The 24417-nt window shown below is 47.3% G+C and overlaps 2 protein-coding genes across 3 annotated transcripts in view; one reads left to right on the forward strand and one right to left on the reverse strand.

Annotated features, from left to right (window-relative positions):
- Window positions 1-22656, forward strand: part of IFT172 (intraflagellar transport 172) — a 41527-nt gene extending 18871 nt beyond the window's left edge. The window contains exons 17-48 of the mRNA XM_007191344.2: window positions 2846-2982; window positions 3215-3322; window positions 7313-7397; window positions 7684-7776; window positions 8304-8381; window positions 8619-8867; window positions 9048-9126; window positions 9326-9446; window positions 9639-9783; window positions 11126-11215; window positions 11808-11905; window positions 12082-12217; window positions 12303-12419; window positions 12759-12901; window positions 14490-14583; window positions 14745-14809; window positions 15002-15182; window positions 15426-15535; window positions 15657-15786; window positions 18154-18252; window positions 18461-18570; window positions 18700-18763; window positions 18854-18940; window positions 19234-19350; window positions 20040-20150; window positions 20341-20460; window positions 20984-21079; window positions 21302-21361; window positions 21447-21545; window positions 21859-22012; window positions 22218-22309; window positions 22520-22656. Of these exons, the coding sequence (XP_007191406.1) occupies window positions 2846-2982; window positions 3215-3322; window positions 7313-7397; window positions 7684-7776; window positions 8304-8381; window positions 8619-8867; window positions 9048-9126; window positions 9326-9446; window positions 9639-9783; window positions 11126-11215; window positions 11808-11905; window positions 12082-12217; window positions 12303-12419; window positions 12759-12901; window positions 14490-14583; window positions 14745-14809; window positions 15002-15182; window positions 15426-15535; window positions 15657-15786; window positions 18154-18252; window positions 18461-18570; window positions 18700-18763; window positions 18854-18940; window positions 19234-19350; window positions 20040-20150; window positions 20341-20460; window positions 20984-21079; window positions 21302-21361; window positions 21447-21545; window positions 21859-22012; window positions 22218-22309; window positions 22520-22609 (3558 nt within the window). The 3' untranslated portion in view covers window positions 22610-22656. The remainder of the gene's footprint in view (window positions 1-2845; window positions 2983-3214; window positions 3323-7312; window positions 7398-7683; window positions 7777-8303; window positions 8382-8618; window positions 8868-9047; window positions 9127-9325; window positions 9447-9638; window positions 9784-11125; window positions 11216-11807; window positions 11906-12081; window positions 12218-12302; window positions 12420-12758; window positions 12902-14489; window positions 14584-14744; window positions 14810-15001; window positions 15183-15425; window positions 15536-15656; window positions 15787-18153; window positions 18253-18460; window positions 18571-18699; window positions 18764-18853; window positions 18941-19233; window positions 19351-20039; window positions 20151-20340; window positions 20461-20983; window positions 21080-21301; window positions 21362-21446; window positions 21546-21858; window positions 22013-22217; window positions 22310-22519) is intronic.
- Window positions 22657-22733: 77 nt separating this feature from the next.
- Window positions 22734-24378, reverse strand: KRTCAP3 (keratinocyte associated protein 3). 2 transcript variants are annotated; one of them, XM_007191341.3, is made up of 7 exons: window positions 24271-24378; window positions 23931-24115; window positions 23796-23855; window positions 23422-23628; window positions 23164-23298; window positions 22949-23062; window positions 22734-22827 (listed from the first exon to the last, which is right to left on the reverse strand). In XM_007191341.3, the coding sequence occupies exons 1-6, from the start codon at window positions 24299-24301 to the stop codon at window positions 22955-22957; spliced, it is 726 nt and encodes a 241-aa protein (XP_007191403.1). In that variant the 5' UTR covers window positions 24302-24378; the 3' UTR covers window positions 22734-22827; window positions 22949-22954. The 2 variants fall into 2 exon arrangements, with proteins under 2 accessions (XP_007191403.1, XP_057413916.1); XM_057557933.1 differs by having other exon boundaries at window positions 23796-24115.
- Between the last annotated feature and the right edge of the window lie 39 nt (window positions 24379-24417).

Consider the following 24417-nt stretch of genomic DNA (forward strand, 5'->3'; position numbering starts at 1 on the left):
CCTTGTTGCTTTCAGTAATTTTTCTTTGTCTTTAATTTTTGTCAGTTTGATTACTATGTGTCTCGGCATGTTTCTTCTTGGGTTTAATCTGCCTGGGACTCTCTGCACTTCCTGGACTTGGGTGGCTATTTCCTTTCCCATGTTAGGGAAGTTTTTGACTATAATCTCTTCAAATATTTTCTTGGGTCCTTTCTCTCTCTCTTATCTTTCTGGGACCCCTATAATGCGAATGTTGTTGCATTTCATGTTGTCCCAGAAGTCTCTTAGGCTGTCTTCATTTCTTTTCATTCTTTTTTCTTTATTCTGTTCTGTGGCAGTGAATTCCACCATTCTGTCTTCCAGGTCACTTATCTGTTCTTCTGCCTCAGTTATTCTGCTATTGATTCCTTCTAGTGTATTTTTCATTTCAGTTATTGTATTGTTCATCTCTGTTTGTTTGTTCTTTAATTCTTCTAGGAGTTTGTTCTTTAATTCTTCTAGGTCTTTGTTACATTTCTTTCATCTTCTCGATATTTGCCTCCATTCTTTTTCCGAGGTCCTGGATCATCTTCACTATCATTATTCTGAATTCTTTTTCTGGAAGGTTGCCTATCTCCACTTCATTTAGTTGTTTTTCTGGGGTTTTATCTTGTTCCTTCATCTGGTGCAAAGTCCTCTGCCTTTTCATTTTGTCTATATTTCTGTGAATGTGGTTTTCCTCCCATAGGCTGCAGAATTGTAGTTCTTCTTGCTTCTCCTGTCTGCCCTCTGGTGGATGAGGCTATCCTAGAAGTTTCTTTAGTGAAAGTCTTTTGATGATAAACGTTCAGGTTTTGATTATCTGAAAATGTTTTTATTTAGAGCTTTGCTCTTGAAAGATACTTGGACTCAGCACCCAATTCTAGATTTTTTTTTGGCTATGTTAGGCCTTTGTTGCTGCGCGTGGGCTTTCTCTAGTTGCAGCGAGCGGAGGCTACTCTTCGTTGCGGTGCGCGGGCCTCTCAGCGCAGTGGCTTCTCTTTGTTGCAGAGCATGGACTCTAGGCATGTGGGCTTCAGAAGTTGTGGTGCGCGGGCTTCAGTAGTTGTGGCACACAGGCTTCAGTAGTTGTGGCACACGGGCTCAGTAGCTGTGGCTCACGGGCTCTAGAGCGCAGGCTTAGTAGTTGTGGCACACGGGCTCAGTAGTTGTGGCACACGGGCTTAGTTGCTCCGTGGCATGTGAAATCTTCCCAGACCAGGGCTTGAACCCGTGTCCCCTGCATTGGCAGGTGGATTCTTAACCCCGGCGCCACCGGGAAGTCCCCCCAGTTCTAGATTGACTGTTAATTTTTCTTAGCCTTTTGCACATATTGTCCCATTGATTGACTTCTTTTGTTCTGACAAGTTTATTAATAGCCCTTTCTGTATAGGTGATCTGTCTTTTCTCTCTGGTTGCTTTTAAAATCTTTTTTTAGGCATGTTGAAATTTTACTACAGTGTGTCTAGCTATAAATTTCTTTTTATTTATCCTGCTTGGTATATATTGTGCTACCTGTAATTGTGAGTACACATATTTCTACCTGTCTTGCAAATATCCCAACCATAATCTCTTTAAACATTGCTTCTTCTATCGTATTCTCCAGTCTCTCCATCAAAACTCTAATTAGGTATATGTTAGATTTCTTGTTCTGTCTTTTGTACCTTTTTAACCTGTCTTTCATATTTCCTTTCTCCTTCTCACTTCATGCTACATTCTGGATAATTTCTTGAGATACATCATTTAGTTCATTAATTCATTTTCATCATTGTCTAATCTGCTATTTAAACCATCTATTGAGTTTTTTAATTCAAAAATTAAATTTTTCATAAGGTTTTATTTGGTTCTTTCTCCAACGTGACTGACCATTTTTGATAGTCTCTTGTTCCTTGCTTAATTTTTCATTTCATCTTTTAGGTCTTTAAACATCTCACACATAATTATTTTGTATTTTGTAACTGTCTTTTTTCTTAACTATTATTTTTGATATCTGAGACCCATGGAGGTCTAAAACTGTTGTTTATAGGTATTGTTTACTCATTTAACTTTTTGGTTAACTGTTTGTTAACTTATATTTTGGTAATTTTTTATTGTGAGCTCATGTTACATTGACTGTAATCTTTTGGAATCCTGAGGGCCTCATATAGGCATGTTTTCCTCCAGAGATGATTTGTGTTTGCCTCTGCAGGAATCAGGCATATTAATGACCTGTACCCCTTTGGTTCCCTTTACTGAAGAGAGGATCCCCAGTTTAATGAAGGAACCTTAGATTTGGCCTCCCCATCCTGCTGGAGGACCCAAAGTTTATTCTCCTAATACTATGTTTGCCTTCAGGGCAACTGTATTCTTCCTACTTGCTCACCTTCCATTTTTTCCTGCTCATGTTTTTTCGGTTTTAGCTTATTGACCTCTTTCTCTCTTGCTTTCTTTTTGTGGGGGCGGGGAGAGGGAGTAGGAAGCATTCCTAGTGGTTTCTTCAGTTGAACTTAGCAATACATTGGGAAGTATGTTCAAGTTGAATTTTAACAGGAGGGCCTTTAAGAATACCGAGTCATAGTACTGCTGGCAGTACTGCTGGCAGTAGCAGAAGTGGATGTCACACTTTGTCAACTTATCCCTAGCCATTAGTGCCATCATAGCTATGAGTGTACTTTAACCCAAGGATATTACCATAGATAGGGAATTTTTATCTGCCTGAGAGAAACTAAATGTTAGAAAAATAGGGGCCACTGTAATTCCCTCAGTGTATGAGCAGTAGGGTTGAATGAGGGTGGGTCTTTTCTGCAATTGTGTCAGTGGAAATGCTAACTTGGAATTCTGGTGGGATGGGGGTGTTGAATTTTTACAGGGTGATGTTGTAGGTCTGGAGCGGGGCGGGGGAAAGACCGAGGTGATGGTGACTGAAGGTGTGACTACAGTTGCCTACACACTGGATGAGGGCCTTATTGAGTTTGGAACAGCCATTGATGATGGCAACTACACCAGGTGAGGGGCTAGACTGGTAACCAGCAAGGTGGTGGGAAATTCTGGTTCTGAGGACCTGGGATGGGTAGTAAAACTGGCCATGTCTGAAAAGAACGTGGTGTCCTGGGAGGAGATTAGACAAAGAGGACAAATAATTGCCTGCCCCCCTCCTCCCCTGCCCCATCACTAGTATTCCTCGGTGTCTTCCTGACCCTGGACTCATTCCTTGTGCTTTGCTTCCTTCCCTCTCCAGGGCAGCAGCCTTCTTGGAGACTCTGGAAATGACCCCAGAAACAGAGGCAATGTGGAAAACCTTGAGTAAGCTGTCACTGGAAGCAAGGCAGCTACACATTGCTGAGAGGTGAGTTGGACTGTAGAACCGAGGTGCCAGGCAGCTAGGAGGGAGGGATGGCCATGTGGGTATCTTCCCCGTGGGCTGCTCCTCCCCAGTGTTAAGGCAGCACTTCCCTTCCCATGCCAACAGGTGTCATAGAACCCTTCCATGGTACAGTTATTCCAAACATCCTCCCATCCTATATTATGAGTATGTCTTTTATTTATTTATTTTTTAATTTTTATTGGAGTATAGTTGATTTACAATGTTGTGTTAGTTTCTTGCTGTACAGCAAAGTGAATCAGTCATATGTATGTATGTATGTATGTATATATATATATATATATATATATATATATATCTATATATATATATATATCTACTCTTTTAGATTTCTTTCCCATTTACGTCACCACAGAACATTGAGTAGAGTACCCTGTGCTATGCAGTAAGTTCTCATTAGTTATCTATTTTATACATAGTAGTGTATATATGTCAGTCCCAATCTCCCAGTTCATCCCACCCTTCCTTCCCCGCTTGGTAACCGTAAGTTTGTTCTCTACATCTGTGACTCTATTTCTGCTTTGCAAGTAATTTCATCTCTACCATTTTTCTAGATTCCACATATAAGCGATATTGTACGATATTTGTTTTTCTCTTTCTGACTTACTTCACATGAGTGTGTCTTTTATTGTTGTCACTCCCCAATCTTGTAACTAGGTGCCCCTTCAAAGTTTTTAACACTCATACCCTACAATCCACGTGTTGATGTGTATATTCCAGGTGTTGTATAGGAGTGTAATTTATAGGACAAACATGGGACTCCAGACTCTCTGATTTCAAATATTGGCTCCATTTACCAACTGTGTAACTTGAGAGAGGTTAACTTAACCTTCTCAAGCCTTGGTTTCTTCATTTGCTCTATGAAATGGGGATGATAACAGAATTTACCTGCAGGATGGTAAAGAAAAATGGCAGTGGTAGTGGAGAGCAAATGAGAGGACCTGTGCAAAGAGCACAGGTTGGAAGTGCTCTTTAAAGGTCAGCTGCTGCTATTTTGCCGAGGAGTCATCCTTGGTCCCTTTTTTCCTATCCTCCCACAGCTAGACTCTCAGCAAGTCCTAGGGACACTGATCCAGGGTCTTCAAAACATATCCTGAAAAGTAATTCACAGAAATCTCTTGCATTCCTATACACTAACAGTGAAAAATCAGAAAGAGAAATTAAGGAAACACTCCCATTTACCACTGCAACAAAAAGAATAAAATACCTAGGAATAAACCTACCTATGGAGGCAAAAGACTTGTATGCAGAAAACTGTAAGACACTGATGAAAGAAATCAAAGAGGATACAAACAGATGGAGAGATATACCATGTTCTTGAATTGGAAGAATCAACATTGTGAAAATGACTATACTACCCAAAGCAATCTACAGATTGAATATAATCCCTATCAAACTACCAATGGCATTTTTCACAGAACTAGAACAAAAAATTTTACAGTTTGTATGGAAACACAAAAGACCCCAAATAGCCAAAGCAATCTTGAGAAAGAAAAACGGAGCTGGAACAATCAGGCTCCCTGACTTCAGACTATACTACAAAGTTACAGTAATCAAGACAGTATGGTACTGGCACAAAAACAGAAATATAGATCAATGGAACAGGATAGAAAGCCCAGAGATAAACCCACGTACATATGGTCACCTTATCTTTGACAAAGGAGGCAAGAATATACGGTGGAGAAAAGACAGTCTCTTCAATAAGTGGTGCTGGGAAAACTGGACAGCTCCATGTAAAAAAATGAAATTAGAACACTTCCTAACACCATACACAAAAATAAACTCAAGATAGATTAAAGACCTAAATGTAAGGCCAGACACTATAAAACTCTTAGGGGAAAACTTAGGCAGAACACTCTTTGACATAAATCACAGCAAGATCCTTTTCAACCCACCTCCTAGAGAAATGGAAATAAAAACAAAAATAAACAAATGGGACCTAATGAAACTTAAAAGCTTTTTCACAGCAGAGGAAACCATAAACAAGACGAAAAGACAACCCTCAGAATGGGAGAAAATATTTGTGAACAAAGCAACTGACAAAGGATTAATCTCCAAGATATACAGGCAGCTCATGCAGCTCAATATCAAAAAAACAAACAACCCAATCCAAAAACGTTGGAAGACCTAAGTAGACATTTCTCCAAAGAAGACATACAGATTGCCAACAAACATATGAAAAGATGCTCAACATCACTAATCATTAGAGAAATGCAAATCAAAACCACAATGAGGTATCACCTCACACGGGTCAGAATGGCTATCATCAAAAATTCTAGAAACAATAATTGCTGGAGAAGGTGTAGAGAAAAGGGAACCCTCCTGCACTGTTGGTAGGAATCTAAATTGATACAGTCACTATGGAGAACAGTATAGAGGTTCCTTAAATAACTAAAAATAGAACTACCATATGACCCAGCAATCCCACTACTGGGCATATACCCTGAGAAAACCATAATTCAAAAAGATGCATGTACCACAATGTTCATTGAAGCACTATTTACAATAGCCAGGACATGGAAGCAACCTAAATGTCCATTGACAGATGAATGGATAAAGAAGATGTGGCACATATATACAATGGAATATTACTCAACCATAAAGAGGAATGAAACTGAGTTACCTGTAATGAGGTGGATGGACATAGAGTCTGTCATACAGAGTGAAGTAAGTCAGAAAGAGAAAAACAAATACCATATGCTAACGCACATATTTGGAATCTAAAAAAAATGGTACTGATGAACCTAGTGGCAGGGCAGGAATAAAGACGCAGAGAATGGACTTGAGGACCCAGGGGTGGGGGAAGGGGAAGCTGGGACAAAGTGAGAGAGTAGCATGGACATAGATACACTACTAAATGTAAAATGGATGGCTAGTGGGAAGCTGCTGCATAGCACAGGGTGATCAGCTTGATGCTTTGTGACGACCTAGAGGGATGGGATAGTGAGGGTGGGAGGGAGGCTCAAAAGGGAGGGGATATGGGGATATATGTATACATATAGCTGATTCACTTTGCTGTACAGAAAAAACTAGCACAGCATTGTAAAGCAATTATACGCCAATAAAGATTAAAAAAATGCTAACAGGTAGATACAAGTATTTTGTACATGTGTACATGCATATATATATATATATATATGAACACAAAGTCAAATTCTATATGTTAAAAATAAAAAGTGATCCATGTGATTGTAAAAAAAAAAGAAAAGGTATCCTGAATCGCTTATTTGTTCAAGTCTACTGTGTCCACCCTGGAATAGACCACCACTATCTACATGCTGTGTTGCAAAGCCTCTTAATTAGTCTCACTGATATGGTTCTTATACCCCTACGATCCATTCACCCCATAGCAGCTGAGGTAATTTTTTAAAAACATAAATTAGATTATATCATTTTCTTGCTCAGAACCTTCCAGTAACTTACTATTGTACTTTGTATAAAACCCAAACTCTTTGCATGTCCTAAGGCCCCACAAGATTTGGCCTCTGCTTTCTTCTCATATCAGGTACTTGCCCATTAGTCTCCAGCCGCACTGGCATCCTTTTGTCCCTTTGAGTGTGCCAAGCTCACTCCTGCCTTAGGGCCTTTACACTAGCTTTTCTCTCTGCCTGGAATAATTTTTCTCCATCTTGTCATGATTGGCTCTTTCTTGTATTAAGGTCTCAGCTCAGATGTCAGCTCCTCAAACAGGTCTTCTCTGACTACCAACTTAAGGAGTCCCCTTAGTTTTATTTTCCATTCTTTCAAATAATCTTTGTTTATTTGTTTACTAATTATTTGTTTCCACTAGAAAGTAAGTTCCCTAAGAGCTGGTCCCTCATCTGTCTTATCCCTTTTGTGTCCCCAGTGGCAAGAACAGTTTCTGGCATATAATAGATGCTCAGTATATCTACTGAACCCATGAATTAATGATGATTCTATAATAATATTACTGTTATTGCTTCCATGCTATAGGTGCTTTTCTGCTTTGGGCCATGTAGCAAAAGCTCGATTCCTACATGAGACCAATGAGATTGCAGATCAAGTGTCTCGGGAATATGCAAGTATTCTCCTGATTTGTTCAGTCTTTCAAGCTGAGATTTCTCCTGGTACTCAGCCCCACGACTCTTAGCTTTCCAGCCATGGCTAATTTCCTCTACCCTGCCCCCTCCACCTCTACCTTCAAGTCAGACCATTTTGGAATTGCTTGCCAAACCTCGAGCCTCTAAGCCCCATCAAGGTTTTCAGCTTCCTAAGCCTTTTAGCCTCCATGTCTCTCTGGTCACACAGACAGAATGGCTCCTGTGGCACCAACAGAATAACCAGAACCTCCTTTTCCCCCACAGGGTGGAGAAGGAACAGACTTTTATCAGGTCCGAGCACGTCTAGCCATGCTGGAGAAGAACTACAAGCTGGCCGAAATGATCTTCTTAGAACAGGTAATAGGAACAGAAGAACTGGATGGAAGAGGGGATCAGAGGGGGAAAAATAGAGAGGCGAACTTGGGAGGGATGAGCACTGGTCAGCTGGGCTACCAAAGGTCTAGGGAGAACTTTCAGAAAGGTCTGTGCAGTGCATTTCACTCCTCCATAATTGCCTCCTCTGTGTTAGTTCTTACAATTACTTCTATCTTTCATAAAAAGTCTGCTGTCTTCCCCGTATACTCCAGAGCCTGTCTTTGCAATTCTTGTGCGTGGAGGTAGATCCAGATTTTGAGAGGCCCAAAGCTTAGACAATTTGAGGAGCCCTCTTTAAGTTGCTTTGGAAGGAACCTGTGCAAATAAGGTGCCCTGAAGCTTAAGTTTCTTTTAGTTTCATACTAAATTCATCTCTGCTTGTGTATACGTAAAGGGTGAGGCTTTCAGTCCACATAGGCCGGCATCTTAACTGGGCTGAGGAGAGCTTGCTGATTTCTGATTCTCGTATCTTCCTGGTGTCCCTCTTTCCTCTGCCCGGGTTCCCCTAGAACGCTGTTGAGGAGGCCATGGACATGTACCAGGAGCTACACCGTTGGGACGAATGTATCGCTGTGGCTGAGGCCAAGGTACCAGTTCTGTCTTCCCCACAGTTGTTCAGAACTCACGCCCACCAATAACAGAAACCTCCTCTTGTCAAGGAGACTGTAGGAACTGCAACAGGGCGGGGGCCGGGACCTGATATGGTGAGGGGTTGGGACATTGGTGACTGGGAGGGTTTCTGTTGTTACAGTGGGATTGGAGAAGCCTGGGAAGCAGCAGGGCAGGAGGGATGTGACTCCTAGTCTTCTCTGTTGCGTGTCCAGGGGCACCCAGCCCTAGAGAAGCTGCGCCGGGGTTACTACCAGTGGCTGATGGACACACAGCAAGAGGAGCGAGCAGGCGAACTTCAGGAGAGCCAAGGGGATGGGCTAGCAGCCATCAGCCTCTACCTCAAAGCTGGGCTCCCTGCCAAAGCTGCTCGGCTGGTGCTGACCCGAGAGGAGCTGCTGGCCACCACAGAGCTGGTAGAGCACATCACTGCAGCCCTTATCAAGAGCGAACTGTATGAAAGGGTATGGCTGGCTTCCTATTCCTGTCCCTTACCCCCAGGGCTCAGTGCCCCTTTCCTACCCAGAGGAGTCTTGGAGCGAATAGCCCTCCCTGACTGGTGGCTGACTCGCCTCCTTTGGGGGCTGATACTTGATTTTTGTGGAGTAAGGGTATCTTTGTAGTAATATAGGATGTGTTAACAGGCAGGTGATCTCTTTGAGAAGGTTCGAAATCCACAGCGGGCCCTGGAGTGCTACTGTAAAGGCAACGCGTTCATGAAAGGTACTAGCCACCCACAGCCCATCCCTCAGTGTTGTGGACTGCGGCCCAAACAGTCCCCCACACCTGTTCTGTGCCTCTGCTCAGGCTGACTGGCTTCAGTGCTCCTCTGTCCCTCCACTTCTCACCTGTATTCCACGCCTCATTTCTCTATCTCACTTTTCCTGAAGTCTGAGCTGAGTGCCCTCTCTGTCTCTGGCAGCGGTGGAGCTGGCTCGATTGGCATTCCCAGTGGAGGTGGTGAGACTAGAGGAGGCGTGGGGGGACCACTTGGTGCAGCAGAAGCAGCTTGATGCGGCCATTAATCACTACATTGAAGCCAGGTGTGGTGGTCCGGGGGTGCAAAGGACATTTGGGCATGAGATGAGAGGTGATGGGGAAAGTAAGGGTGCCAGGGCCTTACTAAAATAAGAGAGATCTCAAAATGTAGGTTGGAGTATGCTTGAGATTTCCCTTTACCTCCATCTGTTTTCCTCTTTCCTCATACATATTTACACCTTTCCCAACTATGCCAGGTGCTCCATTAAGGCAATTGAGGCTGCCCTGGGTGCCCGCCAGTGGAAGAAGGCAATTTATATATTAGATCTACAGGACCAGAACACTGCGTCCAAATACTATCCTCGTGTGGCCCAACACTATGCGTCTCTGCAGGAGTATGAGGTGAGAGAGAGCCCCTTTCTGCAGCCGGAAGCAATGCAGTACAGGATGATGATGAGGGAACCCAGAACAAGAAGTGTTCCAAATCCTTCCTTCTGGGACCCAACAGTGTCACCACCCTGAATGGGAAGAAAGAGGTTTACTTCCCCCATTTCATTCTAACATAACATAGACCCCTCTCCCAGACGTATAAAGCAAGTCTCTAGCTCTCTTCCTGTGCAAGCATGAGTGATGCTTCATGGATAACTCCAACATTAGCAGGTGCAAACTAGTATATACAGGATGGATAAACATCAAGGTCCTACTGTATAGCACAGGGAACTATATTCAATATCCTGTGATAAACCATAATGGAAAAGAATATGAAAAAGAATATATATATACACGTATAACTGAATCACTTTGCTGTACAGCAGAAATTAACACAACATTGTAAATCAACCATATTTCAATAAAATTTTTATTTATTTATTTATTTATTTATGGCTGTGTTGGGTCTTCGTTTCTGTACGAGGGCTTTCTCTAGTTGTGGCAAGCGGGGGCCACTCTTCATCGCGGTGCGCGGGCCTCTCACTATCGCGGCCTCTCTTGTTGCAGAGCACAGGCTCCAGATGCGCAGGCTCAGTAGTTGTGGCTCACGGGCCTAGTTGCTCCGCAGCATGTGGGATCCTCCCAGACCAGGGCTCGAACCCATGTCCCCTGCATTAGCAGGCAGATTCTCAACCACTGCGCCACCAGGGAAGCCCTAAAATTTTTTTTAAAAATTAAAATTAAAAAAAAAAGAATAGGGACTTCCCTGGTGGTGCAGTGGTTAAGAATCCACCTGCCAATGCAGGGGACACAGGTTCGATCCCTGGTCTGGGAAGATCCCACATGTCGCGGAGCAGCTAAGCCCGTGCACCACAACTACTGAGCCTGCACTCTAGAGCCCACGAGCCACAACTACTGAAGCCCCCGCACCTAGAGCCCGTGCTCTGCAACAAAAGAAGCCACCGCAGTGAGAAGCCCGTGTGCAACAATGAAGACCTAACGCAGCCAAAAATTAATTAATTAATTAAAAAACAAAGAATAACTCCAACATAGTTACAGTATAGAATTACCTTGCATTGCAGAAACGTGAGGCCCTCTTAAAGTCCCACTGTACTGTCCTCATACTGTTTCAGGCTGGTCTTTTTTCAAAACAGTAGAAAGTCTGAAACACCTGTAGTCATCTTGTCTTCTCTGTGACTATAGGATAATGGTATCCCAGGCTCTGCTCCATCCCAACTGAGGTTTGTTCTTTCCTCCTACAGGCTACTTTCACTCTGATGCTCTGACCTTTTGCCTCTGCCTATCTCAACCACAGATTGCTGAGGAGCTCTACACTAAGGGAGACCGGACGAAAGATGCCATAGACATGTACACCCAGGCTGGCCGCTGGGAGCAAGCCCACAAGGTAGGGAATGGGCGGAGTTCGTGAGAAGAGAATTCCACCTTTGTGGTTATGTTGCCACTTTCCTTAGTCTCTGATCTCCCCACTTCGCCAGGTTCCCTGAAAGCTGAGGAAGAGTACCAAAATACAGTCTGGGTAACTTTGATCCCTAGCCATAGGGAAAGGCAAGGATGAAGAGAGGCCCATGTTCCCAAACCTGCAATTCTGAAGACAGCAGATGGGCTTGGGGGCTAGGGAATCTGAAATACCTCTGCTGAAGCTCTAGCCACACTGGTAACCGTTCTCGCTCCTGCTCCCAGAGCCCAGTGGGTACAGTAGGAGTAAGGTAGTGGGAACAGGTGCCCCCCGCGCAGGGTGTCTCTGGCCCTCCTGCCTTAGCAGAATGTAGTGCTTACTCTGCTCATTATGGACTTGGGATTCCCTGAACTGACTAGGAGAGTGACGCTAACCAAACGCCTGTGGTTGTTGGGAAGGTTCAGAGTTCCTGAGAAAACAGGCTCCCTTGAAGCCCCACTTCCTTGTCCGCTCTGCATTTCCCTCTGCTTCCCTTGGGACTTGGTGCCTGAGGCTACCCTGGCTCGGTGTGTCCACACAGCTGGCGATGAAGTGCATGAGACCAGAAGATGTGTCGGTGCTGTACATCACCCAGGCTCAGGAGATGGAGAAGCAGGGCAAGTACCGAGAGGCTGAAAGGTGAGCCGTGGCCCCAGGGGAGGTGTAGCAGGAGATGGGGCTTCAGGGCTAGAGGGAGGGATGGGGTCTGCAGATATGTGCCCTCTGCCCAGAAGGCAGTGACAGAATCCCTTAGGAACGACTCTAGCAGCAGGAATCTGGGTCTAGGAGGCCGCAGGTGTATCTCCTATCCCCAGGCTATATGTGACAGTGGAAGAGCCTGATCTTGCCATCACCATGTTCAAAAAGCACAAGTTGTATGATGATATGATCCGCCTAGTAGGGAAGCACCACCCAGATCTCCTCAGCGACACACACCTACATCTGGGCAAGGTGAGCCCTTCTCCTGCCCCTGCCCATCTCTCCCCCAGACAGGCTCCATCTCCCCCTCTCTCCATCCTGATCCACCTCTCCCCAGGAGCTGGAGGCTGAAGGCCGCCTACAGGAGGCTGAATATCACTACCTCGAGGCCCAGGAGTGGAAGGCAACAGTGAATATGTACCGGTGCAGTGGGCTTTGGGAAGAGGCCTACCGGGTAAGGAGTTCTTACCCTTACTGGGTAAGGATGTCCAGGGTTCGTCCATCCCTCTGTCCCACTCTCAAGTAACTGTCTAATTCTAAACTGGTCATGGGTGTCTTTGAAGAAAGTCCACACCTACGCACAAAATTTCACATACAATTTTAATGGTCTGTGAACGACCTGAAATCCATCCTGGGACCCTAATCAGGTTAATAGACCCTGAAACTTAGCCCTCTTCCTACTGCTCTAGGCGAGGCGCCTGATCTTTTTCCAAGCTGAGGTCAGGTCAGAGAGGAGAAGGGAGCAGCCATGCACCCCTGTATTGGAGGGTTGCCAAGTGGCTTTGCTTTTCAGGTGGCCAAGGCTCACGGAGGAGCTAATGCCCAGAAACACGTGGCCTATCTGTGGGCAAAGAGCCTGGGAGGTGAGGCTGCAGTTAGACTGCTGAATAAGCTGGGACTCCTGGAAGCTGCTATCGACCATGCTGCTGACAACTGGTGAGGCCCCAAGCCTTCTCTCTGCTGGCCCCATTCCAGACAGAGCCTCTGTATAGAGAAAGGAAATTGATGTATAACTGAAAAGCATTTCTAGAGGCTGAAGCAAGAGTGAAGCAGTGTGGTAAGGAGAGATCCTTGGAAGAACCTGATAGAGGGCAAGAATGAATTAGTAACTCTGCTCCTGTTCCCCATGAGGCTCAGAATGGTGTTTAATCTTTGGCTGTTCTAAGGAGAAAGGTGGAAAGAGAACAGCTTTTAAAGCTAAAATGCACTAAGCCGGTAACTTACTTCTGAGTAACGGAAGTGTGATTCTATTAAATGCAAAATGAGCTTTTCTTTCTTTTTTTAAATTAAGTTAAATTAAATTATTAATGTTTTGAAGTGTAGTTGATTTATAATATTAGTTTCAGGTGTCCAACATGATGATTCAATATTTTTATAAATTATACTCCATTTAAAGTTATTATAAAATATTGGCTATATTCCCTGTGCTGTGTAGTGTATTCTTGTAGCTTATTTACTTTATACATAGTAGTCTGTACCTCTTAATCTCCTAGCCCTATCTTGACCTTCCCCCCTTTCCTCTCCCCACTGGTAACCACTAGTTTGTTCTCTATATCTGTGAGTCTGTTTCTGTTTTGTTATATTCATTTGTTTTGTTTTTTTAGATTTCACATATAAGTGACAACATACAGTATTTGTCTTTCTCTGTCTGACTTATTTCACTAAGCATAATACCCTCCAGGTCCATCCGTGTTGTTGGAAATGGCAAAATTTCAATTTTTATGGCTGAGTAGTATTCCATTGTATATATGTACCACATCTTCCTTATTCATTTATCTGTTGATGGACACTTAGGTTGCTTCCATATCTTGGCTGTTGTAAATAGTGCTGCTATGAACACTGGGGTGCATGTATCTTTTCTAATTAGTGTTTTTGTTTTCTTCAGATATATACCCAGGAGTGGCATTGTTGGATCATATGGTAGTTCTGTTTTTTAGTTTTTTGAGGAACCTCCGTACTCTTTTCCCTATTGGCTGCACCAAATTACATTCCCACCAGCAGTGCACAAGGGTTCCGTTTTCTCCACATCCTCACCCACATTTGCTATTTGTAGACCTTTTTTGATGATAGCCATTCTTACAGGTGCGAGTTGTTATCTCATTGTGGTTTTGACTTGCATTTCTCTGATGATTAGATGATTAGAGCATCTTTTCATGTTGACCATCTGTGTATCCTCTTTTGAAAAACGTCTATTCAGGTCTTCTGCCCAAAGTGAGCTTTTCTTAAGTAAATGTTAAGAACACCAGTAGTAATCCTGCATTGAGTCAGATTGCTGCGGGTAGTTTTACTTGTTTTGGGAAGATTATTTTTCTGCTAGTGTAGATGTGGCTCAGGAGGAGGTGGTCAGAGCACCAGGAGTCCTTCCTCCCTGTCAGTGCTGTGCTCTCTGTGCTTCTCTATCATGTCATATTGTCTTTCTTAATCTGTGCCTTTTCCTCCCCTCAATCCTTGCCCTCTGTTTTTCTTTTCCTCTTATAAAAGGAAGTATAGAGTAGGCTAACCTTATCTGCACCTTCCATTTCAGCTCCTTTGAATTTGCTTTTGAACTCTCTCGGCTGGCCCTCAAGCACAAAACTCCTGAGATTCATCTCAGATACGCTATGTACCTGGAGGATGAGGTATGGATGTGATTCTTCTCCATTGCTTTTGACTCTGACCGCAGAGCCCTCCTTCCCATCCCCTAGCCCACTGCTGCCAGGCATTCAAACCTCTTGTCTCATGGCTGCCTGTGATGCCAATCTCTGTCTCATCACGTATGGCTGCCTTTCTCTCCCTCTAGGGAAAATTTGAAGAGGCTGAAGCTGAATTCATCAGGGCTGGTAAACCCAAGGAAGCAGTCCTCATGTGAGTTACCCCATAAATTCCTTAATCCTGTCCTCCCAGACTCAGCCCCAGGATCTTTCATTGTCATCTTCACCTTCATCTAAACCTAGTACCAATAAATCTTATACCCCCTCAGTGACATGGCTTTTTGCCTCTCACCGTGGAGGCCTCATTCCTATACTCAGCCTCCTCTCTGTCCTCATCTGGGAGCAGGTTTGTCCATAACCAGGACTGGGAGGCAGCTCAGCGTGTGGCCGAGGCCCACGACCCTGACAGCGTCACTGAGGTGCTCATGGGGCAGGCCCGGGGGGCCTTGGAGGAAAAGGACTTCCAGAAAGCAGAAGGGCTGCTGCTTCGGGCCCAGAGACCGGGCCTGGCCCTCAATTACTATAAGGTGGGTCAGCGGATTCAGGGCCATGAGGGGAGGGTGAGAGGATGTGAGAGCCCCCAGAGCACTACCCTGAGCCCTGGTACTGAGAATGATACAGGAGGTTAACACTGGGGAGGGGGAAGGAGACAAAGAGGAAGGGGAAGAGAAGTCCAAGGACCTAGGGATCAGTGGGCCATAGCACCTGAGTGGCACTGGAAAGCTGTCATGCCTGCCGCTAACCGTCCTGCTACCTGGCAATCTGAGCAGGAGGCTGGACTATGGAGCGATGCCCTGCGGATCTGCAAGGACTACATGCCTGGCCAGCTGGAGGCACTGCAGGAAGAGTATGAGCGGGAAGCTACCAAGAAGGGGGCCAGGTATGAGGCCAGGGGACCCGGAAATGCCGGCAGGGCTGGGGATGGGTGGTCAGAAGGTGTGCACAGAATCGGCCACGCTGCCCCTCCCCATTCCTGGTCACAAGCGCGCTCGTCTGCACAGGGGCATGGAAGGACTGGTGGAACAGGCTCGACAGTGGGAGCAGGCTGGAGAATACAGCCGTGCAGTCGACTGTTACCTCAAAGTGCGGGATGCAGGGAGCAGCAGCCTGGTGGAGAAGTGCTGGATGAAGGTGAGGCTGCCACACCTGCCTGGCCCTGTGCTTCCCGGCCTCCATTCACATCCAGCGTTCCTTCTCAGACATTCATCTTTTTCCTCCTGTGTCTTTTTGTTTTCAATCAGGTAGCAGGTATCTACTGAGTGCTTGCTAGATGCTAGATCCAGAACCTATGAAGGCTATAAAAAGGGATGTAACACAGAACCCGGAGAGCCAGAAATTGGGGGAAGGTAGACTAACATGTGGCTCAATTAGTTAATATCGCAACTTAGTGAAGACTGAAGTGTGTGATTCAAGTAGAGTTCAGAGAAGGGTGAGATCTCTGTGGGCTGGGGTAGGGGAGCCCTTGTGAGGGAGGAGGTAGGCCTGGGGTCAGAGCTGGAAGGGCAAATCCAGACCCTGGAGCTGGGCCAGATGGAGGCCATGAAAAAAGTAGAGGCCCCTCCTCTACCCAGCAGCTCCTGAAAAGAAGCCTCTAGCAAATTAAGCCAAGCTAATTTGTTTCATCAATTCTAAGATAGATTCTTGGTGTCTTTGAGGTGGGGATACATGTGTATTTTAATGATGTGCCTTAGATGCAGGGAAATCTGGTATTAGGAGTTATGAAGGGGTGAGATTGCTCAGCCCCTGAATAAAATGCTGGTGTGCTGATGCCCCTGCAGAATTTCCCTTAGGTTTGTGAGGCCTTGTAATTGAATAGCCCCTAGAAGTTGGAGGGGAAGGAAGTAGAAAGGACTGAGGATTGGTTAAGAGTTTAGCAGGTTTTAATCAAGTATGAAGCATCTTCTGTATCTTACTCTGGGGCATTGTTTACTCGGGTCTGTTCATGACTATACCTTCTTCAGATTAGTCAGAGGGTGGCTTCCTGGATGGGAGCACTTTAAGCCTTGACAGCTTTGGCAGGTAAAGAAAGAGAGGCAAGGGACTTCCCCGGCGGTCCAATGGTTAAGACTTTGCCTTCCAAGGCAGGAGGCGTGGGTTCGATCCCTGGTCGGGGAACTAAGATCCCACATGCCGTGGGGTGTGGCCAAAAACTTTAAGAAAAAAAAGAAAGAAAGAAAGAGAGGCAAGAATAGGTGGCGGAAGACCAGGAGGATTAGCATAGACTATAGCTAAACTGGACCATGTGGAAATTAAAATCTGGTGAGGATGTCAGCATCACAGCACAAACAGAGTGAACTCCTGGAACACTTGGGTTTGTAGAATTACTGAGTTTTAGGGTTAGAAGAGGTCTCCAAGGTCATCTAGACCAACACTGTCCAGTAGAAATATAATGCAGGTCACAAAGGTTTAAGTCATACATGTAATTTTAAACTTTCTAGTAGCCCCACATTCAAATAAGTATAAAGAAACAGGTGGAAATAATTATATTCTATTTAACCGAATATATCAAAACTATTATTTCAACATGCAATCAATATAAAAATTTATCAAAAATTTGCCATGCTGCCCCTCATTCTATTCATGTAGAATGAATATTCTACATTCCTTTTTTCACACTAAAATCTTTGAAACATTTAAGGTTACAGCACATCGCAGTTGGGACTGGCCACATGTGACTAGTGGCTGCTGTTCTGGACAGTACAAATCTAGACTGACCGTCACTCTTTTTTTTTTTTTAAAGATTCTATACTTTATTTTTTATTTATTTATTTTTGGCTGCATTGAGTCTTCATTGCTGTGTGCGGGCTTTCTCTAGTTGCGGCGAGTGGGGGCTACTCTTTGTTGCGGTGCGTGGGCTTCTCACTGCAGTGGCTTCTCTTGTTGGAGCATGGCCTCTAGGCACGCAGGCTTCAGTAGCTGTGGCTCGCGGGCTCAGTAGTTGAGGCTCGCAGGCTCTAGAGCACAGGCTCAGTAGTTGTGGCGCACGGGCTTAGTTGCTCCGTGGCATGTGGGATCTTCCCAGACCAGGGCTCGAACCCTTGTCCCCTGCATTGGCAGGCGGATTCTTAACCCCTGTGCCACCAGGGAAGCCCTGACCATCACTCTTATGGGTGAAGAAACTGAAGCTCAGAAAAGCCTAAAACAAATAGTTGCAGAATGCCCTGGGCTCTGATTTTAGGGGTTCTTTCTCTATACCATGCTACCAAGATTCTGTTTGTGACAAAGAACTTGAGAAACCAGTTTGTCAAAGGTGACAGGACCAAATGCAGTGATCTCAGACAGCGATGAGTGTCTGAAAGAGGATGAGTTGAGAGGAACAGATAGGTCCTCTATTTAAAGGCTCTGATGGACCATGAGGCAGGATTTGCCCAAGAGGGCGGAAAGTGAGGGAGAGTGCAAGAAAGTTGACAACTGGAGGGAAAAAAACAGAGCAGGTCGAGGACCCCCCAGCAATATTTGTCTCTCCTACCCATTTCTATCTGCTGTTCAACCACTCAGGCAGCTGAACTCTCCATCAAGTTTCTACCTCCCCAACGCAGTCTGGAAGTAGTTCGGGCTGTGGGACCCCAGCTGATTGGAATTGGAAAGCACAGTGCAGTAAGTAGCGTGCTGGGACTGAATAGAAATAGATTGCACAGAGATGGGTGGAAAGGTGACACCTGCACTCAGGAAGCTGTATGAGGTGGGTCTCCTGGCAGGCATGGCATGCATTTCTGTTTCCCCAGAGTTCACAGAGAGTTCCCAGAGGGGAGACTGGGGAGGGAGGGGAAAGATGATCTCCAGTCTCTGACTTTCCACTGTGCAGGCTGCAGAGCTCTATCTGAACCTGGACCTAGTCAAGGAAGCGATCGATGCTTTCCTTGAGGGTGAGGAATGGAACAAGGCCAAGCGTGTGGCTAAGGAGTTAGATCCCCGGTAAGCTCATGACCCCTTCTCACTAGAAATTCTCTTTTACTTCCTTTTGTAAAGATTGGGAGAAAGTTCTCATGGGAGGGGTGTGCATCCCAGGACCATGAAGTGCAAGATCTCTGCACATCTTCACAGGTATGAAGACTATGTGGACCAGCATTATAAAGAGTTCCTCAAGAACCAGGGCAAAGTGGACTCGGTGAGATTGGCAGAGTCAGCAGGAGGCAAGCTCAAGAGATTCTCTCTCTCCTTCTCCTCGTGTAACTCTGTCTTTTCCACTGACCCGTAGCTGGTGGGTGTGGATGTGGCGGCTGCTTTGGACCTGTATGTGGAGCAGGGCCAGTGGGACAAGTGTGTTGAAACAGCTACCAAGCAGGTACTGCTCTCTTCATCCCACTCCCAGCTCTTCTGTGCATTTTTCTGACTCCCCACCTGTCCCAGAGCTGTCTCTCTTACTTCCTCCAAAGCCCAAACCCCAAAGATCCCTGATCAGCGTCAGAGAGCTCAGTCTTCACACTCTGACAGTGGGGTCAGAGGCCTAGCTGGGCCTGGCTTGCATATGCCCTTGGCCGCCTAAACAAATCCACGGCCTCAAGTCACCACCCGACCCTCACTGCCTGGTCTTACTGACCCCAACCTCCCCTTGCTTTTCCTGCACCCCTGGAACAGAACTACAAGATTCTGCACAAGTACGTGGCTTTGTATGCGACTCACCTGATCCGAGAGGGCGACTATGCCCAGGCGCTGGCCCTGTATGTGCAACACGGAGCCCCTGCTAACCCACAGGTATCAGCCTGCTCCTTGGGGTGAACGTTTCCGCAAGGAAATTCTTACCTTCTCCTCAAGAACCACTCACGCTCTCAGGATCTGTCTTCTCAAAGGATTCTTTCATTAGAGAGCATCGTCCCCAGAGACCCCACCCAGCCTCTTCAGAAACGTACAGCCTCTCTAGAGGATTTACCCTTTGAAGGAACACCAAACAACCTCCCCATGCTCTTAGCTAGCACGCAGGGAACAGTCTTGCAGAGATGAACCGCACACACCTCTAGGGCCTTACTGACTTCCTCCGGAGAGTGAGCACCGCTCTCCTACCTGAGCATCGCAGCTCTGCAGACACCGTCACCCCGGTAACAGTGTGGCTGCACTTTCACTGCGGACACTGTCACCCTGGTAACAGTGTGACTGCACTTTCACTGCGGACACTGTCACCCGGTAACAGTGTGACTGCACTTTCACAGCCACACATTTGCCCACACCCACAGGGCGCCAGATAGGAAGAAATCGCTTTTTCTTACCCTTCTTCTTCCTCTTCTCTTAAAATAACGCTTTCTCCAGCAGCGTCCCATAGCTCCCCCGCGCGCATGCACGTTTACAGCCCGTTTTCCTCTTTGGCCCCACTTCCCCTGACCTTCTCTTCTAGTTGTGCTCTTCTCACTCAGCTCTCCTTCCCCCTCCCCCTCCCCCTCCACCTCCAGAACTTCAACATCTACAGAAGGATCTTCACTGACATGGTGAGCTCCCCTGGGACCAACAGTGCCGAGGCCTATCACAACTGGGCTGACCTTCGGGACGTCCTCTTCAACCTGGTGAGGAAGTCGGGTGGACAGCAGAGCAGAAAGGCTATTCCACCTGTCCATCTCCGCATCTTTTCTTTCACGCACATAAACCTTCACCCTCGGACTCTACCTTCCTCTGTCCAGGTGGCCGTCAGTTGACCACTCTGGCCCTGGCACTCCTCTGACCCCTGACCCAGGCTGTGCACTCTCCCTGCTCTAGTGTGAAAACTTGGTGAAGTCCAGTGAGGCAAACTCTCCAGCCCATGAGGAGTTCGAGACCATGCTGCTGATCGCCCATTACTATGCCACTCGCTCTGCGGCCCAGAGCATCAAACAGCTGGTGAGACAGACGGGGGAGGAGCCCTCAGTCTTACAGACGTATCTTCAAATGTATGAAGTTGAATGAATTCAAGATCTGGACAGTCTCAAGCTTGGCTCACTGCTCTCCTAGTTTCTCTTTACCCTTGCTGAGATGGTTTTCTTTGTATTCCTCTGACCTTCTTAGGGCTCTGTGCCCACAAAGCTCCAGCCTCATTATGCTCAAACATTCAAATTCCATGATTTCTGCATTGACCTCTTATAATATATACATACCTTTGGCTTATTCATGGTAGTATATTGTATATTTATTTCCTGGAGTTGGACAATAGAATTCTAGAGGTGGGAGGAAATTTAGAAATAACCTAGGTCCAGTTCTCTTGTGCAGATGAAAAAAAAACTAAGACCCAGAACTGCATGACCCAGAGCAATTTAATATTGATTGTTGGTCTTCTGGTTCTATGGCTGCCTTAGTTATAAGATCATTGGTCTGGCAGCTCAGTCACATAGTGCCAGGATCATAATGCTTTGACTTTAATCCATAGGAAACTGTGGCTGCCAGGCTTTCTGTTTCACTCTTACGTCACACCCAGCTACTACCTGCAGACAAGGCCTTCTATGAAGCAGGCATTGCTGCCAAGGTGAGCAATGGGGCCAAGCAAGGGCGGGGCCCAGGAGAGAAGGAAATCAAAAGTTGGAAAGTAGGAAATCCCAGCTGCTCAGGTGGAGCAGAGCTGAGTGTGGGGCTGACGTTATGGAGGAGATCATTTTCCTGTATCTTCCTGGGTTCTCCTCCCTGCATCCTGGAGAAACACAGCCACGCCCAGCTGCTCACTCCCACTTGCACCTTTTCTCTGGTGCAGGCAGTTGGCTGGGAGAACATGGCCTTCATCTTCCTCAACCGCTTTTTGGATCTGACAGATGTGAGTAGGGCAGTTGTGCCCAGAGGTTGGGAGGTTTTGCCTGTCACAAGCTGTGCCTATTTCATGGCTGCCCACTCTGCCGCAGGCAATCGAAGAAGGGACTCTGGATGCCCTTGACCACTCTGACTTTCAGGATACAGACATTCCCTTTGAGGTGCCACTCCCAGCCAAGCAGCACGTCCCGGTAAGGGCACAGGATTGGAGAGCAGGAGGCCTCACGAGTGTGAGTGCACTGGAAAGGGAGGACACTTTAGGATGGTCCTCCCGACACTTTGTAATGGCATCAGTCAGCAACGTCTCTGGAAGGGCCTCAGCCCTCACTGTTCGTTCAGTGAAAGTAGAAGCAGAGAAAAAAGCTAAGGCTGTGACTGTGACCACCAATCCAAGGAGGATCATTTGTGGGTGAAAGGTGGTACACAGGATGACGGCTCAGCAAACCCTCTACCCATCACCTTCTACTTGCCCTGCCCTGCGTGAAGCTGCTCTGTCCTTCCCAGGAGGCTCAGAGAGAAGAAGTTCGAGACTGGGTGCTCACAATCTCAATGGACCAGCGGTTGGAGCAGGTTCTGCCTCGGGATGAGCGTGGTGCCTACGAGGCTTCCCTGGTGGCGGCCAGCACTGGAGTTCGGGCACTGCCCTGCCTCATTACAGGTACAGAACCCTACAGCACCCCATACTCTGTGGTGGGTGGAAAGGAGGGAAAAACAGCAGGATCAAGAAACTGTTTTACTGTGATTCAGTAAAGGATGCAGAAGACAAGAATATCCTACTTTCTACCCCTAAATTGCTCTTCATTCTTCCCCCTCAATCCATCGCAATCTCCAGTTCATCTTTTTTTCTCCCCCCACCCCTCCAGGATACCCCATTCTGAGGAACAAAATTGAATTTAAGCGGCCAGGGAAGGCAGCTAACAAGGACAACTGGAATAAGTTCCTTATGGCCATCAAGGTTAGAGAGGAAGGCTTGAGAGATGGGGGTAGGGAGAACAGCGCTGAAGAACCCACCAGCAGCTGTGCCGGGTGGGGGACGTGCTGTCAAGAGGGCAGGTGCAGGCCTGAACCCTGCTCCCCACACTGAGATGGAGCAAGTTTTTTTTGTATCAGGGATGTTTTTCCCAGCGCTGCTGAGTTCCTCTCGTGCCCTCTTGTTTCCTCACAGACCTCCCACAGCCCTGTGTGCCAAGACGTGCTGAAGTTCATCAGTCAGTGGTGCGGGGGACTGCCCAGCACCAGCTTCTCCTTTCAGTAACTGGTAGAGTTAGTAGGTTCCATCCCTCATTAAAGTCTTATAAGTAACTGAGACCACTGTATTCTTTGATCAAGTTCACCCCCAACACTAGCCCAGCGCCCCTTTCCCCCAAAAGGAATCATAATCAAGTAGAAGTTCTTTTATTACAACTGTTATTATATAAACATATCCTAGGGGTCAGTGGAAGATCCTTGTGGACTGAGCCTCCAGATCAGCACCTGCTTGACAGAAGGAAGAGCCTGCGTCAGAGGGCAAGCAGCATAGCAAAGGCCCAACCCAGTTCTAAGAGTGGTCCCTGCCACCGCCCTTCCCCAGGCCACAATCCTCCTGGCCCATTACCTGTCCCTAAACCCAACTTTTCTGTGATATCCGGATTTCTCGAGTTTGATCCAGTAGCTGCTCATTTTCCTGCTGCTTACATTTAGGAAGTTCAAGCTCTGTCAGTTCCTCCAGCTACAGAAGAGGGTGGGGTTAGTACTCCAGCCCTGTATATAATTCAGCATCTTTTCAACACAATCTGTGTTGAATGAACCCTTCCTGTGCATCTTCCTTACCTGCTCCTGTAGCCCTTCCTTCCTACAGGGCCCAACCCCACGTAGGGTGAGCGCAGCCACACAGCAGTAACCAGATAGAGCAGCCTCAGCTGCAGACATGAGCAAAGAAGGGATCCAGAGAGCCAAGGCTGTATCCTAAAAGGTGAAGGAAGGGCGGGAGGCCAGAGGAAGCAGGGCAGGAGTGGCAAGTAGGGGCGATTAAAGGGCAGGACCAAGGCTTTGTGGACCGCCAAAAGGCTGGGAAGAGAATGGACTCACATAGATTCTTGTGGGGTCAAAGGGGCAGTCGGTGTGTCCAGACCCCTGGTCCAGTGGTAACAAAGGATCCAGCAGTCCTGGATGGCAGTCAGCAATAAGACGGCGGCCGCCGTTGGCCACGGTGAATGACACAGCAAGGAGGAGGCCCAGGGAGCAGGCAGCAGACAAGAGAAGGTTCACCAGGGCTAGTGCCAGCAGGGCCCAGTGCTGACAGGGGCAGAAGGTCAGGGTGAGCAGCCTGGGGGTGGCTGCCTCTCCCACTGCCACCTCGGTGACGCCACTTGAGGCTCCTCCTCCCACTAGAGATGAAGCTGAGTCAGCCCCCATTTCCCTGACGCCGGGCCTCCTCATTAAAGCTCCAGAAATCCCCTCACCAGTCGTGGGCGAAGAAGGTTCCTGGATGCCAAAAGGGCCACAAGTCCCACGGAAACGCTCTGGAAGAAACAAAACCTGAGGCCCGCGCCGCTCTCCAGCGCCAACCGCCCGCCCCACGGCCCGGCCCCGCTCACCAGCAGCCCGGAGCCCACGGAGATGACATTGGCGGTGGTGTACTCCGAGGTGACGGCGCCGCGGGGATTGGCCACGTGCCGCAGGACGGTGCCGTGCAGCACGGCCCCCAGCAGCAGGTTCACGTGGCCCACCAGGATCAGCGCCAGGCCCACGTGCATGAGCCGCCGGGGCCCCCGGGCCGCGTCTGCAAAGCACGGGGGGAGGGGCAGGCCTGAGCGGGAGAGGAGGCGGCTGAGGCGGCGGAGGCCCCTCGCTGCCGCCCCAAGTCGGCCACGGGGCGTAGGGCGGGTCCAGGGTGGGCGCTCAGGAGAGAACGCGACCGGAAGGGCCAGAAATTACCGAAAACGCAGACGCGGCAGCGGCACCTCATCTGTCCCTCAGCGCTCGCCGCGGGGCAGCTCTACCTGCCCTGGCCCCGCCCTCGCTCCCCGGCCAGTTCCGCTCTCCCTGCGCACCTGCAGCCCAACCTCCGCGCCCCCTGGCGGG

The sequence above is a fragment of the Balaenoptera acutorostrata genome, chromosome 12 (assembly GCF_949987535.1).
Source record: "Balaenoptera acutorostrata chromosome 12, mBalAcu1.1, whole genome shotgun sequence".
Classification (NCBI taxonomy): Eukaryota; Metazoa; Chordata; class Mammalia; order Artiodactyla; family Balaenopteridae; genus Balaenoptera; species Balaenoptera acutorostrata.

Excerpts from the sequence above, each read along its gene's own strand:
- KRTCAP3 (XM_057557933.1), bottom strand. The coding sequence starts at position 24,301 with ATGAGGTGCCGCTGCCGCGTCTGCGTTTTCG. Across the intron at positions 23,629-23,795 it reads ACCTTCTTCGCCCACGACTG|CACTGGGCCCTGCTGGCACT; the intron begins GTGAGGGGATTT and ends TGCCCCTGTCAG. Across the intron at positions 23,299-23,421 it reads TTGACCCCACAAGAATCTAT|GATACAGCCTTGGCTCTCTG; the intron begins GTGAGTCCATTC and ends TTCACCTTTTAG.